Below are 19,601 nucleotides of genomic sequence, written 5' to 3'. Positions count from 1 at the left end.
CAGAAATCAAAGATGGCCAAAATAAGTTAAAACACCAGCAAAAGGAATGAAAACAAGCTCTGTAGATTCTCAAAAGCATTTAAACCAGGAATTGCACACTTTATGTGGGTCAACAGGGGTAACAATACATTTTAAGTAAAACAAATTGCAAATGTGGTGACAATTTCCAGACATTTATTTTTGGTGACTAGAAACAAAGATAAAACAAGCTTTTGATGTTAAACAAAAAATCAGCTTACCTGCATGGCTACCACTTTGCCCTTACTTTTGGGGCTAAGTGACCATTCGTAGCTGACAATCTCATGGTCATCACTGCTCTGGTTTCCATTCAGTGTGATGAAGTTGTGGGGCAAAGTTATTGCCTGATTTGGTCCTGTGTTGGCAATGGGTGGGTAATCCACTGGTTTGTTGACTGTCAGGGAGGCAATTGTGGAGTTAGCTGCTCCATCTGAATCGATAACTGTTAACCTATAGGAGGAAGGGGGATAGTGAAAATCCACTAGTTTGGATTTCTGCTCAGATCTGAGTTTATATGCCTGTATTCCTCCTGCAACAGAAGAGGGCAAAAAAAAAAAAAAAACCCCACCACACACAACACCTAAAACAAAGCTAAACAAAGCAAAGTCAAGAGTACTTTCCTACACTGGTGCAAGGTGTTTCTAACGTGATCAACTGGCAGAAGGGAAATCAAGATTCCTAAACAAAGGGCTTATGTAAATGAGGAGGAACTGATTTCCAAACACTGCCTTAGACTACACTGAAAATATACCTGTAATTTTTAACTCTACCCATTCCGGACCCCAGACAAAATTCTTACCCCCTTTAAGTCCACAGCAAAGCTCCCATTGACTTGAAACAGAGCCAACATTTCATCCCAAGTCCCAAAATTCTTAACAAAACTTAGTAAGAACCCCAGGATTTAACTCCCCATCTAAAGTATATTCAGACCAATCTGAATATACTGAAGAAAAGATTGCTAGAGAAGTTCTAAAATTAGACACCCAACACAGCAAAGCTAAAAGGAAGTAACATTCACAGTGTCCTCTTTTTTCCAAACAAAAAAGCAGTCAAGTAGCACTTTAAAGACTAACAAAATAATTTATTGGGTGAGCTTTAAATAATTTATTAGGTGAGCTTTCGTGGGACAGACCCACGAAAGCTCACCTAATAAATTGTTTTGTTAGTCTTTAAAGTGCTACTTAACTGCTCTTTTGTTTTGATAGTATATAGACTAGCACGGCTCCCTCTCTGTTACTCTTTTTTCCAGTACCAAAACGATGCAGTCTCAGGCAGTGTTTCTTCAAATTTGTGAGACCACAGAACTCCAAACAATATTTTTTATGTGGAACAGCCAGGAAAATTTTCTTCAGAAAAAGATGTCAGATCAAAAGAAAAAACCAATCAGCAGCATATACAGCAAAACCAAAATGAAGTAATTTAATCAGGTGTCATAGCAATGGAAAAGTAACATTGTGTCTGGTTCTAACAACACAAAATGTATACCTCTCCTGTATTTTTCCAAATGTTCATGGCACACCTCTGGGTTGTTCACAGAACACCAGTGTTGCTCAGAACACAGTTTAAGAAACACTGGTCTGAAGTGCTATTACTGCTAACAATAAACAAAATGGAAATCCCATTATACGTTAAGAATGATATATTTATCTACAAGGGAATGAAATTCTCAGGTAAAGCTACCTGTTTGGGCATTTATACTGTGCTTCTTGTTGTGGTAGCTGAACACATCTTTAATGTTAACATTGGTTCTGTTGTGCCTATTATACACAACAGAACGCCTGGAGGCAAATGCACTTTGCAGTGTCCCAAAAAAATTGGACAAAACCAGTACAAAAGCGATTCTGTCAAGAGCAGGAGGATAGTGAAAAATCCCTTCAGGGTTCTATTCCCAATTTTGCCACAGATTGCCTTTGTGGCTTTGGACAGGTCACTTTAATGTCTCTATACTTCAATTTCCCATGCATGGATCTAATAAATGGTCACCAGATAATAAGTCTTTTGAGACTTCACTCATTAGCCTCAAGAGTACTGTAAGACCCTTACTGGGAAGGCATTTTAGCATCCCCAATATGGGCAACATTGGCTCAATTCCCGGTCTCCTTTACAGCACCGTCAATACGGAGTAACTCATGAAACCACTGGAGTGGCACCAGACTTACATCTCTATAACCGAGAACTGAACATGGATCTGTATATGTATGCAAATATCAGCACACAAACTTTTCACAGAGCCCCACATTTTCCAAATATGTCTACAAAGTCTTGTTAAGTTCTAACACCTCAAATGCCTGGACAAAGCCTGCCTTTTATTATTCGTACTAGCAGGTGTCCCCAGCGCTGCTCAGCTCTTTAATGGAAGTAACCTCGTTGAAAATAAATGAAAAGCGTAGGTGCTCTTTTTTCCAATGACAGTATTTTTCAGAAATGAAGGCTGGAGTGAGACTTCCGAGGTGGGGAAGGACAGGGACTGCGTGGCTTAGGCAAGAGGGCTGGTGGGGCCTCAAGGTGGGGGGTGGAGGTGCAGAAGTGAGGCAGAAATCTCAGAACAGGGCGCTGGAAGGTGTGTGTGTTGAGGGGCAGTTTAGCAGGGCCACCCGTGGCAGTGAAGGTGATGCTGCTATGGCAGCAACTCCTCCCAAAGGGCCATGGCAGCGCATCTCTGCCAGTGGTTCCTCCTGAGGAGTGTGGGCAGCGCCTTCTGTCCCCCACCTTTCCATGTTCCAGGAAACCCTGGAATTTCAGGCATTTCCTACTCTCCAGGCAGAACCAAACCCTGACCTTGGTTTAAGTTAAGGTAAGAGGAAGCTGCATGACAAATTTTGTGGTTGGAGCTCTCACAGTTTAAGAGCAAACATAGTACAGAGACAGACAGACAACTGTAGCACCTCAGAGCTCTAATCAAGTACCAGAACACCAGTGTGCCAAACACCCTACAATGAGAACAAAAAGATGGTCCCTGCTCCGAAGGATATACAAAAAGAAGAAAATCTTGAATTGAAATCATGATGTGAGGCTTGAAATGCAGGAGAAAAGCACCCCACTTACCGGAAAGTGTAGTTTCCAGGAACAAGGTTAGACAAGTGCAGAATGGGTGTGTCAGCTGCTGCCTTCTGTTCTCTCAAGGGACCTTTAATTTCCTCCCAGTGGTAACTCACTATCTTAGTGTCATCTCTACTTTCTAAACCAATTAAAAAAATACCGGCGTCCAGTATTAACAATATGAGTATTACAAATTTTCATAGCATGAAACTTTAATTGGTTTTCTATATTTATCTCTTCAGATATGGCCACATACACACCAATACCCAGAGCAATCTTAATTTGCCAACAGGCATTAAATCACAGCATCTGACTCACCAGAGTATTTCCCTATACTGAGAACAAGGTAACTTCTTGTTATGTTGTGGTAGATGCTGATTTTTTTAAATGGAAACAAGTCTATAAATAGGCAGGTCTATAATACAACAATTACATTTAGAAGTGGGTATATGTAGCTTCCTTATGCAATTCTAACAAGGAAAAAAATCATGAGAGGATATAAAATGCCTACAATTTAACAGAACCAGATAATTCCACTCCAGCATTTAAGTAATTACCTATTTAGGCTTCAATCCTACTTAGTTTTGAGACATGCAAGTAGTTCCATTAGTTTTTTATGATCAGTAGGACTACCTGTGCACGTGAAGTTAAGCATGTGTGTAAGTGTTTACACGATTGGGGCTCAAGGGTTAGAGATTCACTAACACCAGTGAAAACTAAAAGAACAGCTCAAAAGAAGAAGAATGAGACTGATTCAGCACCAAGACAAAGCAGATGGAACAAAGGCAGGCAGGAGCCTTCCCATAGCTTAACCCCATAATAAGCTGTGAACAGTAGGAGCAGCTGGAGAAGTGGTTGTACAAGAGGCCTCAAAATCTCCAGTGTAACATGGAGAGATTCTCATAGTGGCTCTGCATAGATTGGTATGGAGGATGACAGTGGCAACTGCAGGAAGGACAAGCTATGAGGCCAGCATCTATCCAATGGCACCCAGCACAATGCTCACATGGAGAAGCATCTGAGGGAGTTGCACCACAGCTCTGCACTCTGGTCTCAAAATGGAAGGAGCCGTTTCATCTTCCCAACTCTCTGTGCAACTTGATCGTATGAAGCCCCATTGCTTGAGCTTTATGCAGGTGAAGTGAGTAGAAGGAAACAAAGGATGAGAGAGCTCGAGAGTGGATTATTCCACATGAACTTCATTCAGCCTCACCTCTTACCCATATTCGGCCTGATTATCTCCTGGCAGGCCCCTTGTTTAGTCATATATGCCCCCATTCAGCAAAGTACTTAAACACAAGCCTAACTTTAACCACACGAGTAGTTCCATCACTGTCAGTGGAACCACTCACATGCTGGGAATTAGGCACATCTTAAGTATCTAGGTGTATCAGGAGCTTACCCTCATGCAAAGTGAATGTAAAACACTACCAGCAGTAAGAGTGAATGAGTGCTGACTTGAAAGCATTCTACACTCACATTCCCAGCAATCAATGACTGACAAGTGCTGGAGAATCAAGCCCCATCTATGCCATGTTGCTTTCCACCTGAAAATGGCTCTAGAGTGAAAAGCTTTCATATTCAAAAAAATAATACAAAGCAAACAAAAACTAGAACAGAAATGATGGGGTTCAAAACATCATAACCAAATGTCACTTCATCAGCAGGACAGAGATAGCAGATGTAATGTTGTAAACAGGCAGTACTGAGGTTATTGTATGAGGTGTGGGAGGTGGTGTAATACATTACATTTGCTACCCATAAGCAACAACATTACAATTCTATATATGGATCACAGCATAAAAACAAAGAGTTGCCCTGTACATACGACTGCCATCAATGAAGGTAGAAGTTGTAGGCAAAGACAACTCCTGTACGTTGGGGGAGGCAACTGCTACAGGTGGCTGGTTTACTCTGAAAGCTGTACAAAGAAAAGGAGAAGAAAACTATGTTTAAAGACTTGTGCGTAGGACTCTATTTTGCTGATATAGCTATTTGCCGAATCCACATCTAAGCACTAAGCAAAAAGATTAATGCTCAGGCAGTGGGGGAAATCATGCAGGTTTTGTGTGAAATCAAATGCAACTTTGCACCCAACAATTTATTATTTTCTAGGGTTAGACGCTAAAGACCAGCACCTAAAATACTGCAAGAAGTATGAGCCAGATAATTAAACAAGAGAAAACAGATCAGCTTTGCTCAAATGATCATCTAGCACCACCAGAAAATTGATTTCCTGTAAAGTTTGAGACCTATAATTAAGTTTGCTGGATACCTGAAGTACTCCATGAAGTTCTGGAGCCGTACTGCAGGTCTACACACAGTAATCCCTCTCATTTTACATTCAGCATCCAGACCACAGAGATGAGGGAGAAAGAACAACATGCTCCTGTACCACTACTGGTCCACATCTTTAGCCCAGGCTAAGCCTTTGTTTGTGCCATTCTAGCAACACAAAGTGGATTTAAGGCTGTGTCGATGGCGTGTCCAGGAAGTCCCCTGATGCAGGGAATGCCCTAGTGGCATACAGTTAGCAGAGGCAGGTTTAGAAAACCTACTGTACCTTCTGGGGCACTGTAGGGCGGGGCAGGTGAAAAGGTACTAGCTCAGCATGCTCTATGCTCCAGCAGCCCAAGGCTGGTGTCCTAAGTACTTCTAAGCTGCTCAGCCACGCAGCAGCCTAACAAGGGCCACACAGGCACTCAGGGCTGTAGAGGGGCAGAGATGCCTCTTCCCTAGCCACCAACACGAGAGGTGCCACTCTCCTGACCACAGGTCCAGGCCAGCCGCACTGGGGAGACACACATTTCCCCAGACATGAGGTGCTGCTTCTGGGGAGAAGTGGCAAGAGATGCTCTCCCCAGCTACTGCGAGTCCTTTCTCCCCACTGCAATGGCAGGGCAACCTGCATCCCAAACCCTTTTTCCCCAGCTGAACCTCAGAGCCCACACCTGAGCTAGAGCTCTCACTCTCCTGCACCCCAACCCTCTCCCACACTCCAAATCCCTCATCCCCACCCCTGCCACCTATCAACTCCACACTGATACACAGAATAAAATTCAGTCTGCAACATGAATGGGAAAAATTAGAGGGATTATGGCCACTGACTGTTCACAATGGCCTAAGTTAAACCAGTCAGCCCTCAACAGCCCTCATTGTCTCCCTGTTTGGGGAAGTCTACAGGGAGACAGGTGAAGTAAGGCCATCCCAACCCCTCTGCACAGGTGCAGGGGAACAGCTTGGGATTCCACACACTGCACTTAATCCAGTTTAGAACAAGTTTCCTGAAGAAAAGCATGGGACCAAATGCAAATACTTTTGTGTGGGCTAGATAACTAGTTATTTCATTAAATCACTAATGGTTCTTCAAATAAATGGTGGCAAATGAGCTCTTGTGTTGAAAAATCTAGTTGCTCTTCTGGCAAACTGATTTACCTGGTTGGACTGTGACATTTACAAATCCTTCTCCAAATGCATCTTCTCCAGAAACAGTCACTTTGAAGGCATAGTGGCCTACTGATAGCTGAAACATACAGAAGAATGTTTCAGGTTACAGGCTGGTGTTTCACACAGAGATCATCTGAACATTCACAGATTTACGCATCTGACAGTAAACGAACAACTTGAAATCCAGGGCTCCATCTATAAAGGCACGCACAAGGGCTGTGGCCACCCTTGGCCAAAATGTCGAAATGGCCATGCTAATGGCCAAATCGAAGAATACTAATGAGGTGCTGAAATGAATATTCAGCATCTCATTAGCATGCTGCTGGCCGCAGCACTTCAAAAGTGCCGTGTATTGTTTGCGCGCGGCTCAGCTACACGGGGGTCCTTTTTGAAAGGACCATGCGTACTTCAAAATCAGCTGATAGGAATAAGGGAATTTTGAAATCTGCAGGGGCCTTCCAAAAAGGACCACTGGATAGCCCCGCCACGCATGAGCGAAATGCAGCACTTTTGAAGTGCCGCGGCCAGCAGCATGCTAATGAGGTGCTGAATATTCATTTAAGTGCCTCATTAGTATTCTTCAATTTGGCCATTAGCATGGCCAGTTCAAAATTTTGGCCAAGTGCGACCACAGCCAAAGTGCATTGGTCATTTTCCAGGACTGAGACAGAGTCATTTAAGACACATTTGCTTTCCACTAAAAGATCATCAGACTCTTCTGAAAACTTTATGGCCCCATCTACACTACAGCAATCTTTCAAAAGATGGTCTTCTGGAAGATCTTCTTTCAAAAGAGCACATCCACACACACAAAAGCCAATCAAAGACTGACCCACTCTTTTGATAGAAGGCGTCCACACAGCCCCCACTCTTTTGAAAGAGCAGGCCAGGAATCACAAAATGCAGCATCATGAGCACCGGCCTTTTGGAAAAAAAGGACCTGTGAGTGTCTACATGTGCTTTTTTTAACCCCACAAGATGCTTTCAAAAGGAGATGCTCTTCCTGATCTGGGAGTGGAAGAGGGCTTCTGGAAAAAGGGCCATGTTCTTTCGATTTTGGATCAAAAGATGCATTTTGTGTGCACAGATGCTCCACGTGTTCTTTCAAAAAAGACCCTGATTTTCCAAAACACCCTGCTAGCATAGATGCAGCTATATGTTGAGTGAAGTCTGTGATATGGGCAGAAGAAACAAGAGAACCTTGACAGTCAGGAACACAAGAATAAAAACTTCTCTGTGATGGACAACATACAAATTAAAAATATGGAGGGTCTCATTTCACTCTAATTCTACAGCTCACCTACTTTTTCATTCTGCTCAGAAATGTTAGGCCAGATCCTCAGCTGATGTCAACAGAGCGCATAACACTGCAATGGCCTTCAGCAGAGCTATGCTGATCACATGGGCTGATGATGCAGCCTTATGGACAGCAGGTAGAAATGAATCTGACAACATGCTGAAGAATGCACAACTGTGGTACTTATACTGAACGAAAGTTCCCTCCAATGCAGACTACAAAATCTCACGCCGTGATTCTGAAAGTGAAGGGACACTAAATCACATCCCACTTACCTGAGAGAGTTTCAGTGCCCGGGTACGCTTCCGCTCCATTTCACCCTCATAGTCAGCAGGGTGACTGATCAAGCTCCACTCATAGCTGTAGGCTGTTTCTGTTGGGGGGGGCGGGGGGGAAAACAACCTGTACTGTAATTCTTAGCCTTGCCTTCAATCTAAACAGCTATACAGATACATGGGGAAAACAATAAAGTGAGGTTGAATGTTTACTATTCATAATACTGTAATCAGAAACAATCAATCACTTAATAAAAACAAAGAATGACCATATTGGGTCACACCAATGGTCTGCTCGGTCCAGTATGTCGTCTTCAAACTGTGACCAATGCCAGGTCCTTCAGAGGGCACGACCAGAACAGGGCAACTATCGAAAGATCCATGCCCCTGTCCAGTATTAGGCAGAAGCACAGGGACACCGAGAGCATGGGATTATGGCCATGACCATCTTGGCTAATAGCCATTGATTGAACTATTTTCCATGAACATATCTAATTGTTTTCTGAATTCATTTACACTTGTCACCTTCACAGTATCTCCTGGTGAAGAGTCCCAAGGTTGACTGTGTACTGGGTGAAGTAGTACTTCCTCTTGTTTGTTTGTTTAAACCTGCTGCCTATTAATTTTATTTGGTGACCCCTAGTTTTTGTGTTCTGGGAAGGGGTAAATAAATCCTTCCTATTCACTTCCTCCATACCACTCATGATTTTATCCCCCTTTCAGTCATATTTTTCAAAAAACTGGACAGACCCAATCTGTAGAATCTCTACTTTTATAGAAAATTCCATATCCTAAAAATTTTTGCTGCCATCGTCTGCATGTTTTCCAAGGTGAATTACTATGCATTTATCAACTCTGAATTTCATCTGCCATTTTCTTGCCTTGTCACCCAGTTTTGTGGGATCTCTTTGTAATTCTTCACAGTCAGTTTTGGACTTAACTATCATTGATAATCTGTATCATCTGTAAATTTTGCCACCCTGCTGTATACCCCCTTTTCCAGATCCTTTACAACTATGTTGAAGAGCACTGGTACCAGCTCAAATCCATCCAGGGCTCCGCTTTTTACCCTCTCTCTCTCTTCTATGAAAATTCCTGATGTTTGAGTTTGTGATTGGAATCACCGTGCTGCACAGTGTGTGTCAGGCTGCTGTTACATGCTGTAACTCAGTAGTATGAAAGAGGGTGAGGGCAGAGGAGTACAAATTAACGCATTCTGCAGGTACTTTAGCAGGAGTACTGACTCTGTTCAACACCGACATGAGCTCCTGAACTGTCCTGTTGCTAAACACTCACACACAAAGAGCATCAGGAGCTCCAGAATAAACAGCATTAAGAAAAGTTCAGCTTATGGGTTTGCAGCATGAATTTGTTTCTAGCAGGTATTGTAAGTGACAAATTCATTTAGGGTCACCCTGGTGTAAATCTGTGTAGCTCCAGAGAAGACTCTGGTTAATTAATTTGCATGCTGAAACACAAAACCACACCCACTAATCTCTAAAACCCATTTTGAAATACCCCTCTGCAGCTGGTCCCACAGAGAAATGTCTCCGCAGATTAGAAAGGGAAGTTCTGTCCCATGGATACCTCCTAGTTGTGGCTGTACATACAGCCTCAAAGCCAAATTGTGTTCATGTGTCAATATTTTGTGTCTCCTTGTTCAAAAAGAGAGTTAAATTCACCTGTGGGGGGCAGAGGCACAACAAAGGCAGTCAGTTCAACTTCATTGTTTGGTAGAGTCACCTGTATGTTATCTCCAGCTGACACCACAAGTTCTTTTACTGTAAGGAAAAAAGATAAAGACATTACATTTTTAAAAAGTAGAATAAGGGGAAATGGATTTGAAAGAAATCATAACAAGATTTGCATATTTATTGTACATTATCCAGTGACTTTCTGGAGGAAGGTAGGGGAGAGTTTAATTTTCTTAATAAAATATTAAGAATAGCCCTGATTACAGATTAATCTTCTCTTATCAGCATACATCTGAGAATGGCTCCCCCAAAAGCTGAAATCAGAATTAATTCATTTTTGTTTTAAATCAGTTTGTGATTTTTCTGGTACACCATCTGTAATAGGACAGGGTTCTGGCCCCAGGCAGAGAAAATCAACCCAGGGTAACTTTGCTTAAAATCCACACCACTCACAGCCCCAGGCTGGGATGTCCTTCCTTCTAAGGCAAATCCAACCAGCCTCTACAGCAAGCCAGAAGCCCCACTGGCAAGCCAGAAGCCACAAAAGCGAACCCACAGACTTCTCAGCGGCTGTACCAGCCCAGACCAACAACCCCCAACTTAAGGTGAGAGGCTCTTAAGCCTATTTCACCAGACACCAAACAGGTTCTTCCAGACCCCAAAAGGGCCCAGCCCCAAACCCCAGTCAATATATACTTGGATCTTACCCAAACAACCACACAGAAGTCAGATCCTTGGATCTAACATCTAAGGGTTTATTAATAAAAAAGGAAGAACAGGGTTAGAGAGAAGAATTGTTACAGCAATACATTACATGCATCAGTCATGGCTACTGATGCAGGCCAGAGATGTCACTTGCTGAATCTTGAGAATCTCAGAAAGTTCATTTCAGGTCGCAAAGATTCAGTCATTGGAGCATTGTAGATCCTGGCCTGCTGGGGTCCACAAGCTGGGACATGGACCCTTGGAGGCCACAAGACAAAAGATTCAAGAGGGACACTGCTAAATCCACAAACAGCAACGAAGGGTCCTGTGGCACCTTACAGGCTAACAGAAAAGTTTTGAGCATGAACTTTCGTGAGCACAGACTCACTTCATCAGGGCCCTTTTGGGGTCTGGAAGAACCTGTTTGGTGTCTGGTGAAATAGGCTTAAGAGCTTCTCACCTTAAGTTGGGGGCTGTTGGTCTGGGCTGGTACAGCTGCTGAGAAGTCTGTGGGTTCGCTTTTGTGGCTTCTGGCTTGGGCACCTGATGAAGTGAATCTGTGCTCATGAAAGCTCATGCTCAAAACTTTTCTGTTAGTCTATAAGGTGCCACAGGACCCTTCGTTGCTGTTACACATCCAGACTAACACGGCTACCCCTCCAATGCTAAATCCACATCATCCCTCTGAGGGATGGGCCTCCAGTCTAGACAGGCTTAACTCATGAGGACTGAAGAACAAAGAAAGTTCCTGCCAGGGCCCATGTTTTGGCTCTTCATGTGTGGAGGTAAAATTCCATTCTTCTCCATAGGCCTCGTCTTACCACCTGACCAGGTGGATCACTGTGCTGAGTTTCCATTTGTTGCAGTCCCAGTAGGAAAATCCCACCATCACAAAATGGGTGTTGGCCATCTGGGCCTTTGCTCAGTCTATTGTCCTGACTGGGGTGGAGCCACACCTCCCATTGTGAGCCTCAGCACTGAAACATTTCTCACATAGCTGCAGAGCTAAAAATCTATAACTTTACCGACATACATGAGACAGATACACAAGTAGCCTATATAGATTCAGGGCATCATCAGCTTTCATCTGAACCTCACATAGCACCCCTAGCACAATATTTGGGGCCAACAGCCACACTGGGCATATGAAATAGTTTCTAGACCCAACATAAAAGTCCAGCCTTGTGACACTATCTATATTCATTTTACTTTAAAACAAAAAACATCATTTTCCCCCACAGAAAAGGTGTTTTTTTCTCTTCACAAAAGTATGGAAATTTGGGAGACTGAAGAGTAAAAATGGTGAATTAGAAAGGACATGTATGAGACTCAGAGCATGGCTGCATTTGATCTGTATTTACTTTTCCTTGAGTTTCCCATTTCCATCTGATTTCTTTAGAGGGTATGCACACAGCCAATTAAGGGCCATATTTTGGCTAATCCTGTTATAGAAAGAAGAGAGTAAAGGAAGCCTGCTCCAATCTGCAAATCCCAAAGATGCTTCCAGAAAGCCACTCATTGGTCATGTTCATTTAGTACAGACCAGGAACTAGGCAGCAAATTAAGAAGCAGACTAAATTTCGAAAAAGGCATAGCCAGGCAGAATCAAAACAGTCAGTTCCAACAGACCTGCTAGCACCCAGAGATCAGTGCTGACTCTTTTTGCCCATAAATGCTACTGCTGCATGCATTCTCCCTAGCATGCCCCAGGGCATTCTCTTTTTCTGCAGTATACCCCAGCTTGCATCTGCTCAGCCTCCAGAGCTCTACACAGACCGCCAAACCCAACTGTGTCTGTTGTGCTTAAAGGCACAAATCAGCCCTCAATTCATGCATGTGTGTTCCAGAGTCATCAATTAGACAACTCTCAGGGATTCTGATAACAGGCTTCTGGAACAGTTTCTAATGGTTTTGCTCTTGGAAGCATTCCAAAGGAATCACAAGCAGCCCAGCCACAACTAAAAAAAGATTACACCGAATAAAGTAAAACAACACTTAACTAATGCAATAGGACCTCACTTTTCCACCACCTGTGTACTATTGACATGTTTGACTGGGTTTGTTTAGATTGGAAAAAAGAAGGCTGAGAGAGAGTGGACATGATAGGCATTTTCAAATACCTAAAAGGGTGTTAAAGGGTGTTAAAAGGCGGTGGGAAAAATTAATTCTCCTTAGCCTCTGAAAATAGGACAAGAAGCAATGGGCTTAAACTGCAGCAAGGAAAGTTTACATGGAACATTAAGAAAAATTTCTTAACGGTCAAGGTGGCTAATTACTGGAATAAATTGCCGAGGGTGATGTAAAATCTCCATCATGGGAGATATTTAAGAACAGGTTGGATAAATATCTAACAGGGATGACAGACTGTGCTTCATTCTGCCATGAGGGCAGGAGACAGGACTTGATGGCCTTTTGAAGTCCCTTCCAGTTCTAGTGTTCCATGAGTCTATTGAGAGAGCACAGCATGGAGCAGTCTACTGCCAGATGCCTAAACATCCAGTTCATAAATGTTGAGCAGGTTTGCCCAGCAAGCCTCCCCATCCAGTGCAGGAGCTCTCTCAGTCCAGGAAGCAGCTTCCACTCTGAGTAAAAGGGCTTTGATGGCGGTTGCTAGAGATAGAGTCTTGTCCTGAAGGCTTCAGATAGGCACAGCTCCAACCATCTTGCTACAGTAGATTTTGGTGCTCTCTTTTCTTTGAATGACAGAGAGCAGATTGAGTGTTGAACTTGCAAAAGGCTTGTATAACTTAGAGTGGAGGTCTCCACGAATATCCAGTGTTTGCCAGACCTTCTCTCTTGGGTGGAAAGAGTTGCAACTTCTTTAGTTCTGAAAAAAGTGAGCAAGTTTTGGGGATACGGGCTGTGTCTTTTTGAAAAGCCATCTTACCATTGTGTAAAGTGCTTCTCCTCGGATGAAGCCCCAGGCTCTGATCCTCTCTGAATGGAGGTAATGCCTCCCAGCAAGGAGTTCTTGGTGGAGAGTAAATACATGGAGACCTTCCTGAGGGGCTCAAATGGATGCAGCATCAGTGCATTAAGAGACACCCTATGGTTCCATGGCAGCACTTGATTAATCTTCAGAGAGTGAAGTAAAGATGCGGCTCTGAGCAACTAGAGGAGAAGGGAGGTAGAGTGCTACATGCCTCTTGTCTTCTTCCAAGTCTCATTTGAGCCGTGTCTACACGTGCACGCTACTTCGAAGTAGCGGCACTAACTTCGAAATAGCGCCCGTCACGGCTACACGTGTTGGGCGCTATTTCGATGTTAACATCGACGTTAGGCGGCGAGACGTCGAAGCCGCTAACCCCATGAGGGGATGGGAATAGTGCCCTACTTCGAAGTTGAACGTCGAAGTAGGGCACGTGTAGCCGATCCGCATCCCGCAACATCGAAATTGTGGGGTCCGCCATGGTGGCCATCAGCTGAGGGGTTGAGAGACGCTCTCTCTCCAGCCCCTGTGGGGCTCTATGGTCACCGTGTGCAGCAGCCCTTAGCCCAGGGCTTCTGGCTGCTGCTGCTGCTGCAGCTGGGGATCCATGCTACATGCACAGGGTCTGCAACCAGTTGTCAGCTCTGTGGATCTTGTGTTGTTTAGTGCAACTGTGTCTGGGAGGGGCCCTTTAAGGGAGCGGATTGCTGTTGAGTCTGCCCTGTGACCCTGTCTGCAGCTGTGCCTAGCACCTTTATTTCAATGTGTGTTATGTTGGCGTGTAGACGTTCCCTCGCAGCGCCTATTTCGATGTGGTGCTGCGCAACGTCGATGTTGAACATCGACGTTGCCAGCCCCGGAGGACGTGTAGACGTTATTCATCGAAATAGCCTATTTCGATGTCACTACATCGAAATAAGCTACTTCGATGTAGGCTTCACGTGTAGACGTAGCTCTGGAGTCCTCTTCATTCCTCTCCCTTCATGTGTGCTACTGAGGGCAGGCAGGTGTGTACAAGAAAAGAGGTGCCTGCCCTGGGGTTGCAGCCACCCACTACTGCAAAAGGTGGGGCTTTCTCATTGCTCAGGGGTCCGTTTTACCGTTTTCCCCTTTGTCATGGTAGTGAGGGGGATGAAACCAGCTTCAAGGTCTTGTGTTCCTGCAGGTTTGGGTTCAGCTTGCTGCTCCTGGCTCAAGGCACAAAGTCAGCAAAGATCCCTGGCCTGGATGTGCTGCTGAGATGTTCAAGGCTCCTGGCAAGAAAGTACAGAGGCCCTCTGCCGGGTACTCCAGCAGCAGCAGGGAGCAAATGACTTTCCTCGTCTACCTGATCTCCTCTAAGCTGAACTCGAGTTTTACTAGTGGCCAAGCTAAACGCTGACTGATTAAAATAGGTCTGCACACGGACATTATTACGCAGCTTTCGGTCCAAGGCCCCCTGCTACTCCCGTGCAACCCAATCTGACTCAGGTCAGCAAGCACTCAGAACTGGGTCCTAGGACCCTACTGGTAGACTGGCCCAGAGTCCAAGTCCTGCTGTGACTCAGGTCCAAATCCTCTTTATTTTGCAGCATGGGTGCAGCTAAAGCCTAAGACGCAAGTCAGAAGGTCTGCCGAGTGCAGCATGGACGTGATCGCATGGCTGTGATGCCCAGTCCCCACAATGGTAAGCCCGGGTTTGCAATGCAGTGTGAAAGCTAAAGTGGTGGTGTGCAAATGCCACATCCTCAAGCTCAGAGTGCACCACAGACAGACCCAGACCGAGAATGCTTTATCCAACGGGGCCAGTCTTGCAGCATGCGGTGACAGTTACAAGACTCTAGATTAGCCTGCTCTGCTCTGGAGGTTTGTTTCATAGTCAGTCCTTCTCAGCTGAAAGGACCTTCTACACCTTTCCATACTCCCCGTCATCAAAGAGATGCCAGTGAACTCTGGCGCTCAATTTTTTTTTTTTTGTGCAACCTGAGTCACCACCTTAAAATGAACATTTCTCTACTGTTTATTTTAAAAAGTTCTGCCTGGAGGAAAAGTTACCTGCTTTGGCAGCAGGTGTAGGAGATGGGAGGAGCTGTGCAACAGTGGCCTGAGAGATGAGGGCACTCGCTGGAAGTGATGTGATCCCATCTTGTGTTGCTCTCCATGGGGCTGCCGTCGGGATTTGGGTTCTCTCTGCAATAGCTTGGGTAGATTCCAAAGCGTCTGAAGGAGGGACGTGGGAAGGCATTAGAACCTAAAAGAGGAACAGTAACGGTATAATTACGATGAGTTAATCATTTTTCCTATTCAGATATGGTAGCAGGGTAATCGCCCCGCCCCGGTGAAATAAGGATCACACCCAGATCTGGGAGAGGGCTGCGACCATGGGTGGTAGGACAGGTGAGGCCAGGTAGCAGCCAATCAGGGCCAGGCAGCGGCAGTATAAGCAGGAGCTGCTGAGCTCATGGGCTACGTCTACACGTGCAGCCAACATCGAAATAGCTTATTTCGATGTTGCGACATCGAAATAGTCTATTTCGATGAATAACGTCTACACGTCCTCCAGGGCCGGCAACGTCGATGTTCAACTTCGACGTTGCTCAGCACCACATCGAAATAGGCGCAGCGAGGGAACGTCTACACGTCAAAGTAGCACACATCGAAATAGGGATGCCAGGCACAGCTGCAGACAGGGTCACAGGGCGGACTCAACAGCAAGCCGCTCCCTTAAAGGGCCCCTCCCAGACACAGTTGCACTAAACAACACAAGATACACAGAGCTGACAACTGGTTGCAGACCCTGTGCCTGCAGCATAGATCCCCAGCTCCCGCAGAAGCAGCCAGAAGCCCTGGGCTAAGGGCTGCTGCACACGGTGACCATAGAGCCCCACAGGGGCTGGAGAGAGAGCATCTCTCAACCCCCCAGCTGATGGCCGCCATGGAGGACCCAGCAATTTTGACGTTGCGGGACGCGGATCGTCTACACGGTCCCTACTTCGACACTGAACGTCGAAGTAGGGCGCTATTCCTATCTCCTCATGAGGTTAGCGACTTCAACGTCTCGCCGCCTAACGTCGAAGTTGGTGCCGCTACTTCGAAGTAGCGTGCACGTGTAGACGCAGCTATGGAGACACTCTGGCTCCAGCTGTGGAGCCAGAAGGACCAGGCTGCCTGGTGGGCCAGAAAGGGTACCTGAGACACAGCATTGCTGGGAAGGGCAGGCAGAACCCCTACTAATCTATTAAGAGTTCTTTGAGGGAATCAGTAAGCATGTAGACAAGGGGGATCCAGTGAATACAGTGTCAGAGTTTTTTTGTGGTGGTACCGAGTACTGAGTACCAACACCTCAGCAGTCCCAGCTGCGAGACTGGCAGCAGGAGGGGTGGGAGGAACTCTCAGGCTGAGGTCTTGCTTTCATGGCCTGAGGGGTAAAAGGGATGCAGGGAGGCAGCCAGGGCAGAAGGCAGAAGTCCACATCTCCTTGCCAACAATGAGTGACCATTTTAGACTGAAGTTTGCCCCGAACTAGGGGCTAAATGACGATTTGCAATTGGTCACTCAGGCAAAGTGGGTATAGGGGGTGGGGATCCCGGGGAAAGAAGGACCACAGAGCGTGGGGGCACTGCCATGGGGCAGTGCTGTGAGGGGAAGGGACACCATGGGCCAGGAGTGACATAGGCCTGAAGTGGTGGAGAAGAGGACAAGTTACTGAGGAGGAAACATTGGACAGCAGGGGGTGCTCCAAGGCTAACTCCCAGACAGACCAGCAGGAGGCACTGTGCTAGAGAGAGCTCACACTGTTAGAGATACACATTATGCGTAAAGGGAGCCCAGTGATTTGTGTTACCAGAATATGCTGAACATGAAGAAAAAAATATTACCAATGAAAGGTCCACATTCTCCCATTTTCAAAAAGTAGCTTTCATGAGAACATAAAAATGGCCACACCGGCTCAGATCAAAGGTCCACCTAGCCCAGTAACCTGTCTTCCAGCAGTGGCCAATACCAGGTGCTCCAGAGGGAATGAACAGAACAGGTGATTATCAAGTGATCTCTCTCCTGTCATCCATTTCCAGCACCTGACAACAGAGGCTAGGGACACCATTCCTACGTAATTTCACTAATAGCCACGGATGCCAATTTATCTAGTTCTTTTTTGAACCCTGTTACAGTCCCATTCTTCAAAACATCTTATGGCAAGGAGTTCCACAGGCCTATTGTGTGCTACATAAAGAAAAGCTTCCTTTTGTTTGTTTTAAACCTGCTATCTGTTAATTTCATTTCGTGCTTCTAGCTCTTCTGTTATGGGAACAAGTAAGTAACTTCTCCTTATTCGCTTTTTCCATACCTGTCATGATTTTATAGACCTCTATCATATCCCCTCTTAGTCTCCTCTTTCCTAAACTGAAAAGTTCCAGCCCTTTTAATCTCTCTTCATATGGCACCTATTCCAAACCCCTAATCATTTTGTCGCCCTTCGGAATCTTTTCTAATTCCAATATATCTTTTTTTGAGATGGGGCAATTACATGTGTGCACAGTATTCAAGATGCAGGAATACCATGGATTTATAGAGAGGAGAAATGATATTTTCTGTCTTATTCTCTATCCCTTCTTTAACGATTTCTAACACCATGTGCACTTTTCTAACTTCTGCTTCGCATTGAGTGGATGTTTTCAGAGAACTAGCCACAATGACTCCAAGATCTCTCTCTCTTGAGTAGTTCTAGCTAAATTAGTACCCATCATTTTACATGTACAGTTGGGATTATTTCTTTTCAGTGTAAAATACTGCACATTTATCAGCGTTAAATCTCATTTGCCATATTGTTGCCCAGTCACTTAGTTTTGAGAGATCTTTTTGAAGCTCTTCACAGTCAGTTTTGTTCTTACCTTCTTGAGCACTTTAGAATCATCTGCAAATTTTGCCACCTCACTGTTTGCCTATTTCTCTAGGGCTGTAGCCACACTACCCACTCCCTTCCAGAAGGGGCACGTTAACGAGGGATTTCGGAAGATGCTATTGAGGTGTTACCTCTTTCCCCAGGTTGTCACTGGTTTGTAAAGATGGCTGTCTGACTGCTTCATTTTCTGAGGACTCTGCTGGGAGTGGTGTCATCTGAGTGAGAGATGGCAGCTTCTCCTTGGCATGTTCAACAGGAACAACACTTGATTTGGACCCACTTTTATTCATGAGATTTTCCAGGGGACCACCCTCCCTCTGCTTTTCAGCCAAATCCTCCTGGTTGTCATTGGTACCAGCCACTGAAGAGTTGAAGTCATTTTCACTGGTCATCACCAGGCCCCAGTCCGTGTAATCAGTACTTTCCCTCTGTTCATGCTTGATGCTCAGCTGAAAGGGGTCTTGCTCCAAGTCCCTGTAGTCATCGGTGTAGTCAGGCCTCTCCTCTAGCCTGTGATCCTTACCCAGCAAAGACAGCTCCTTCAGATTACTCACTTCCTCGGAGGGCTCACCCTGTAGTCCCACCGAGTGCAGCCTCTTGGGCAGCACCTCTCCATACCCTAGGAACGCGCCTGGCCTCTGAGGAGGCCTAAGTACAAACGTAAGGTAAGACTTCACTGTTTCAATTTTCTTAGGTTCACAGTTTTCTTGATGTTGGCAGTTCACAATGTAGCAGCGCCGTTCAAACATCCAGGATAAGTCACAACCCGAAAGATCGCAGCAAGCCGCTGTGCAGTCGGACATTGACACGGCATGGGGAACTCTCATGATTTTAGTGGTTTCTAAATTAGGAGATATCACTGCGTCTGAGTATGTGGCTCCTTCCCTGCACTGCTCACAGAAATATCCTGAAACAACAGACTGATGTTAGGCAGAGAAGTACAATCAAACAGTTGTATAAATTGTCATCATCCCTGAGAAGGACTTTTTCATACAAGGGGGAAAAAGGTAAACCATATTAAGATTGAATATAAATTCTTTTACCATGCACAAGTTTCTCCATTATTTTTCTTACAGTCCTTGCTAATTCTTGAAGATGTGTATGTATTAAGAGTGATATTTGGGACTCATTTCTCATCAGATTGTCTCAAAGCTTCTTACACAATAGCTCTTATCCTATTTTCTAAATACAGATGCTGAGGCAAAGAAGTTATGAGACTTGCAAAACATCCTTCAGCAAGCTAGTAACCGAGCAGGGAACATTAGAACTCTGACGGCAAAAGACATATATTGTGATACTCACAGACCAGATGTCAGGT

At 45.0% G+C, this 19,601-nt stretch overlaps 1 protein-coding gene across 4 annotated transcripts in view; it reads right to left on the bottom strand.

The window, feature by feature from the left end:
* KIAA0319 (KIAA0319 ortholog) overlaps positions 1-19,125 on the bottom strand; it is a 54,065-nt gene extending 34,940 nt beyond the window's left edge. The window contains exons 1-8 of one of the 4 annotated variants that reach the window (XM_074985885.1): positions 18,415-19,125; positions 15,439-15,634; positions 9,759-9,857; positions 8,077-8,174; positions 6,493-6,580; positions 4,886-4,978; positions 3,064-3,196; positions 240-468 (exon numbers count right to left, since the gene is read on the bottom strand). In XM_074985885.1, coding sequence (XP_074841986.1) covers positions 240-468; positions 3,064-3,196; positions 4,886-4,978; positions 6,493-6,580; positions 8,077-8,174; positions 9,759-9,857; positions 15,439-15,634; positions 18,415-19,110 — 1,632 coding nt within the window. In that variant the 5' untranslated portion in view covers positions 19,111-19,125. Of the gene's footprint in view, positions 1-239; positions 469-3,063; positions 3,197-4,885; positions 4,979-6,492; positions 6,581-8,076; positions 8,204-9,758; positions 9,858-15,438; positions 15,635-18,414 lie in introns of all 4 variants that reach the window. The other 3 variants (XM_074985882.1, XM_074985883.1, XM_074985884.1) reach the window with 3 other exon arrangements.
* Positions 19,126-19,601: the final 476 nt, after the last annotated feature.

The sequence above is a fragment of the Carettochelys insculpta genome, chromosome 2, assembly GCF_033958435.1.
Source record: "Carettochelys insculpta isolate YL-2023 chromosome 2, ASM3395843v1, whole genome shotgun sequence".
Taxonomy (NCBI): domain Eukaryota; kingdom Metazoa; phylum Chordata; order Testudines; family Carettochelyidae; genus Carettochelys; species Carettochelys insculpta.
Note: the sequence above shows the minus strand (reverse complement) of the source record. Positions and strands in the feature narration are given on the sequence as shown.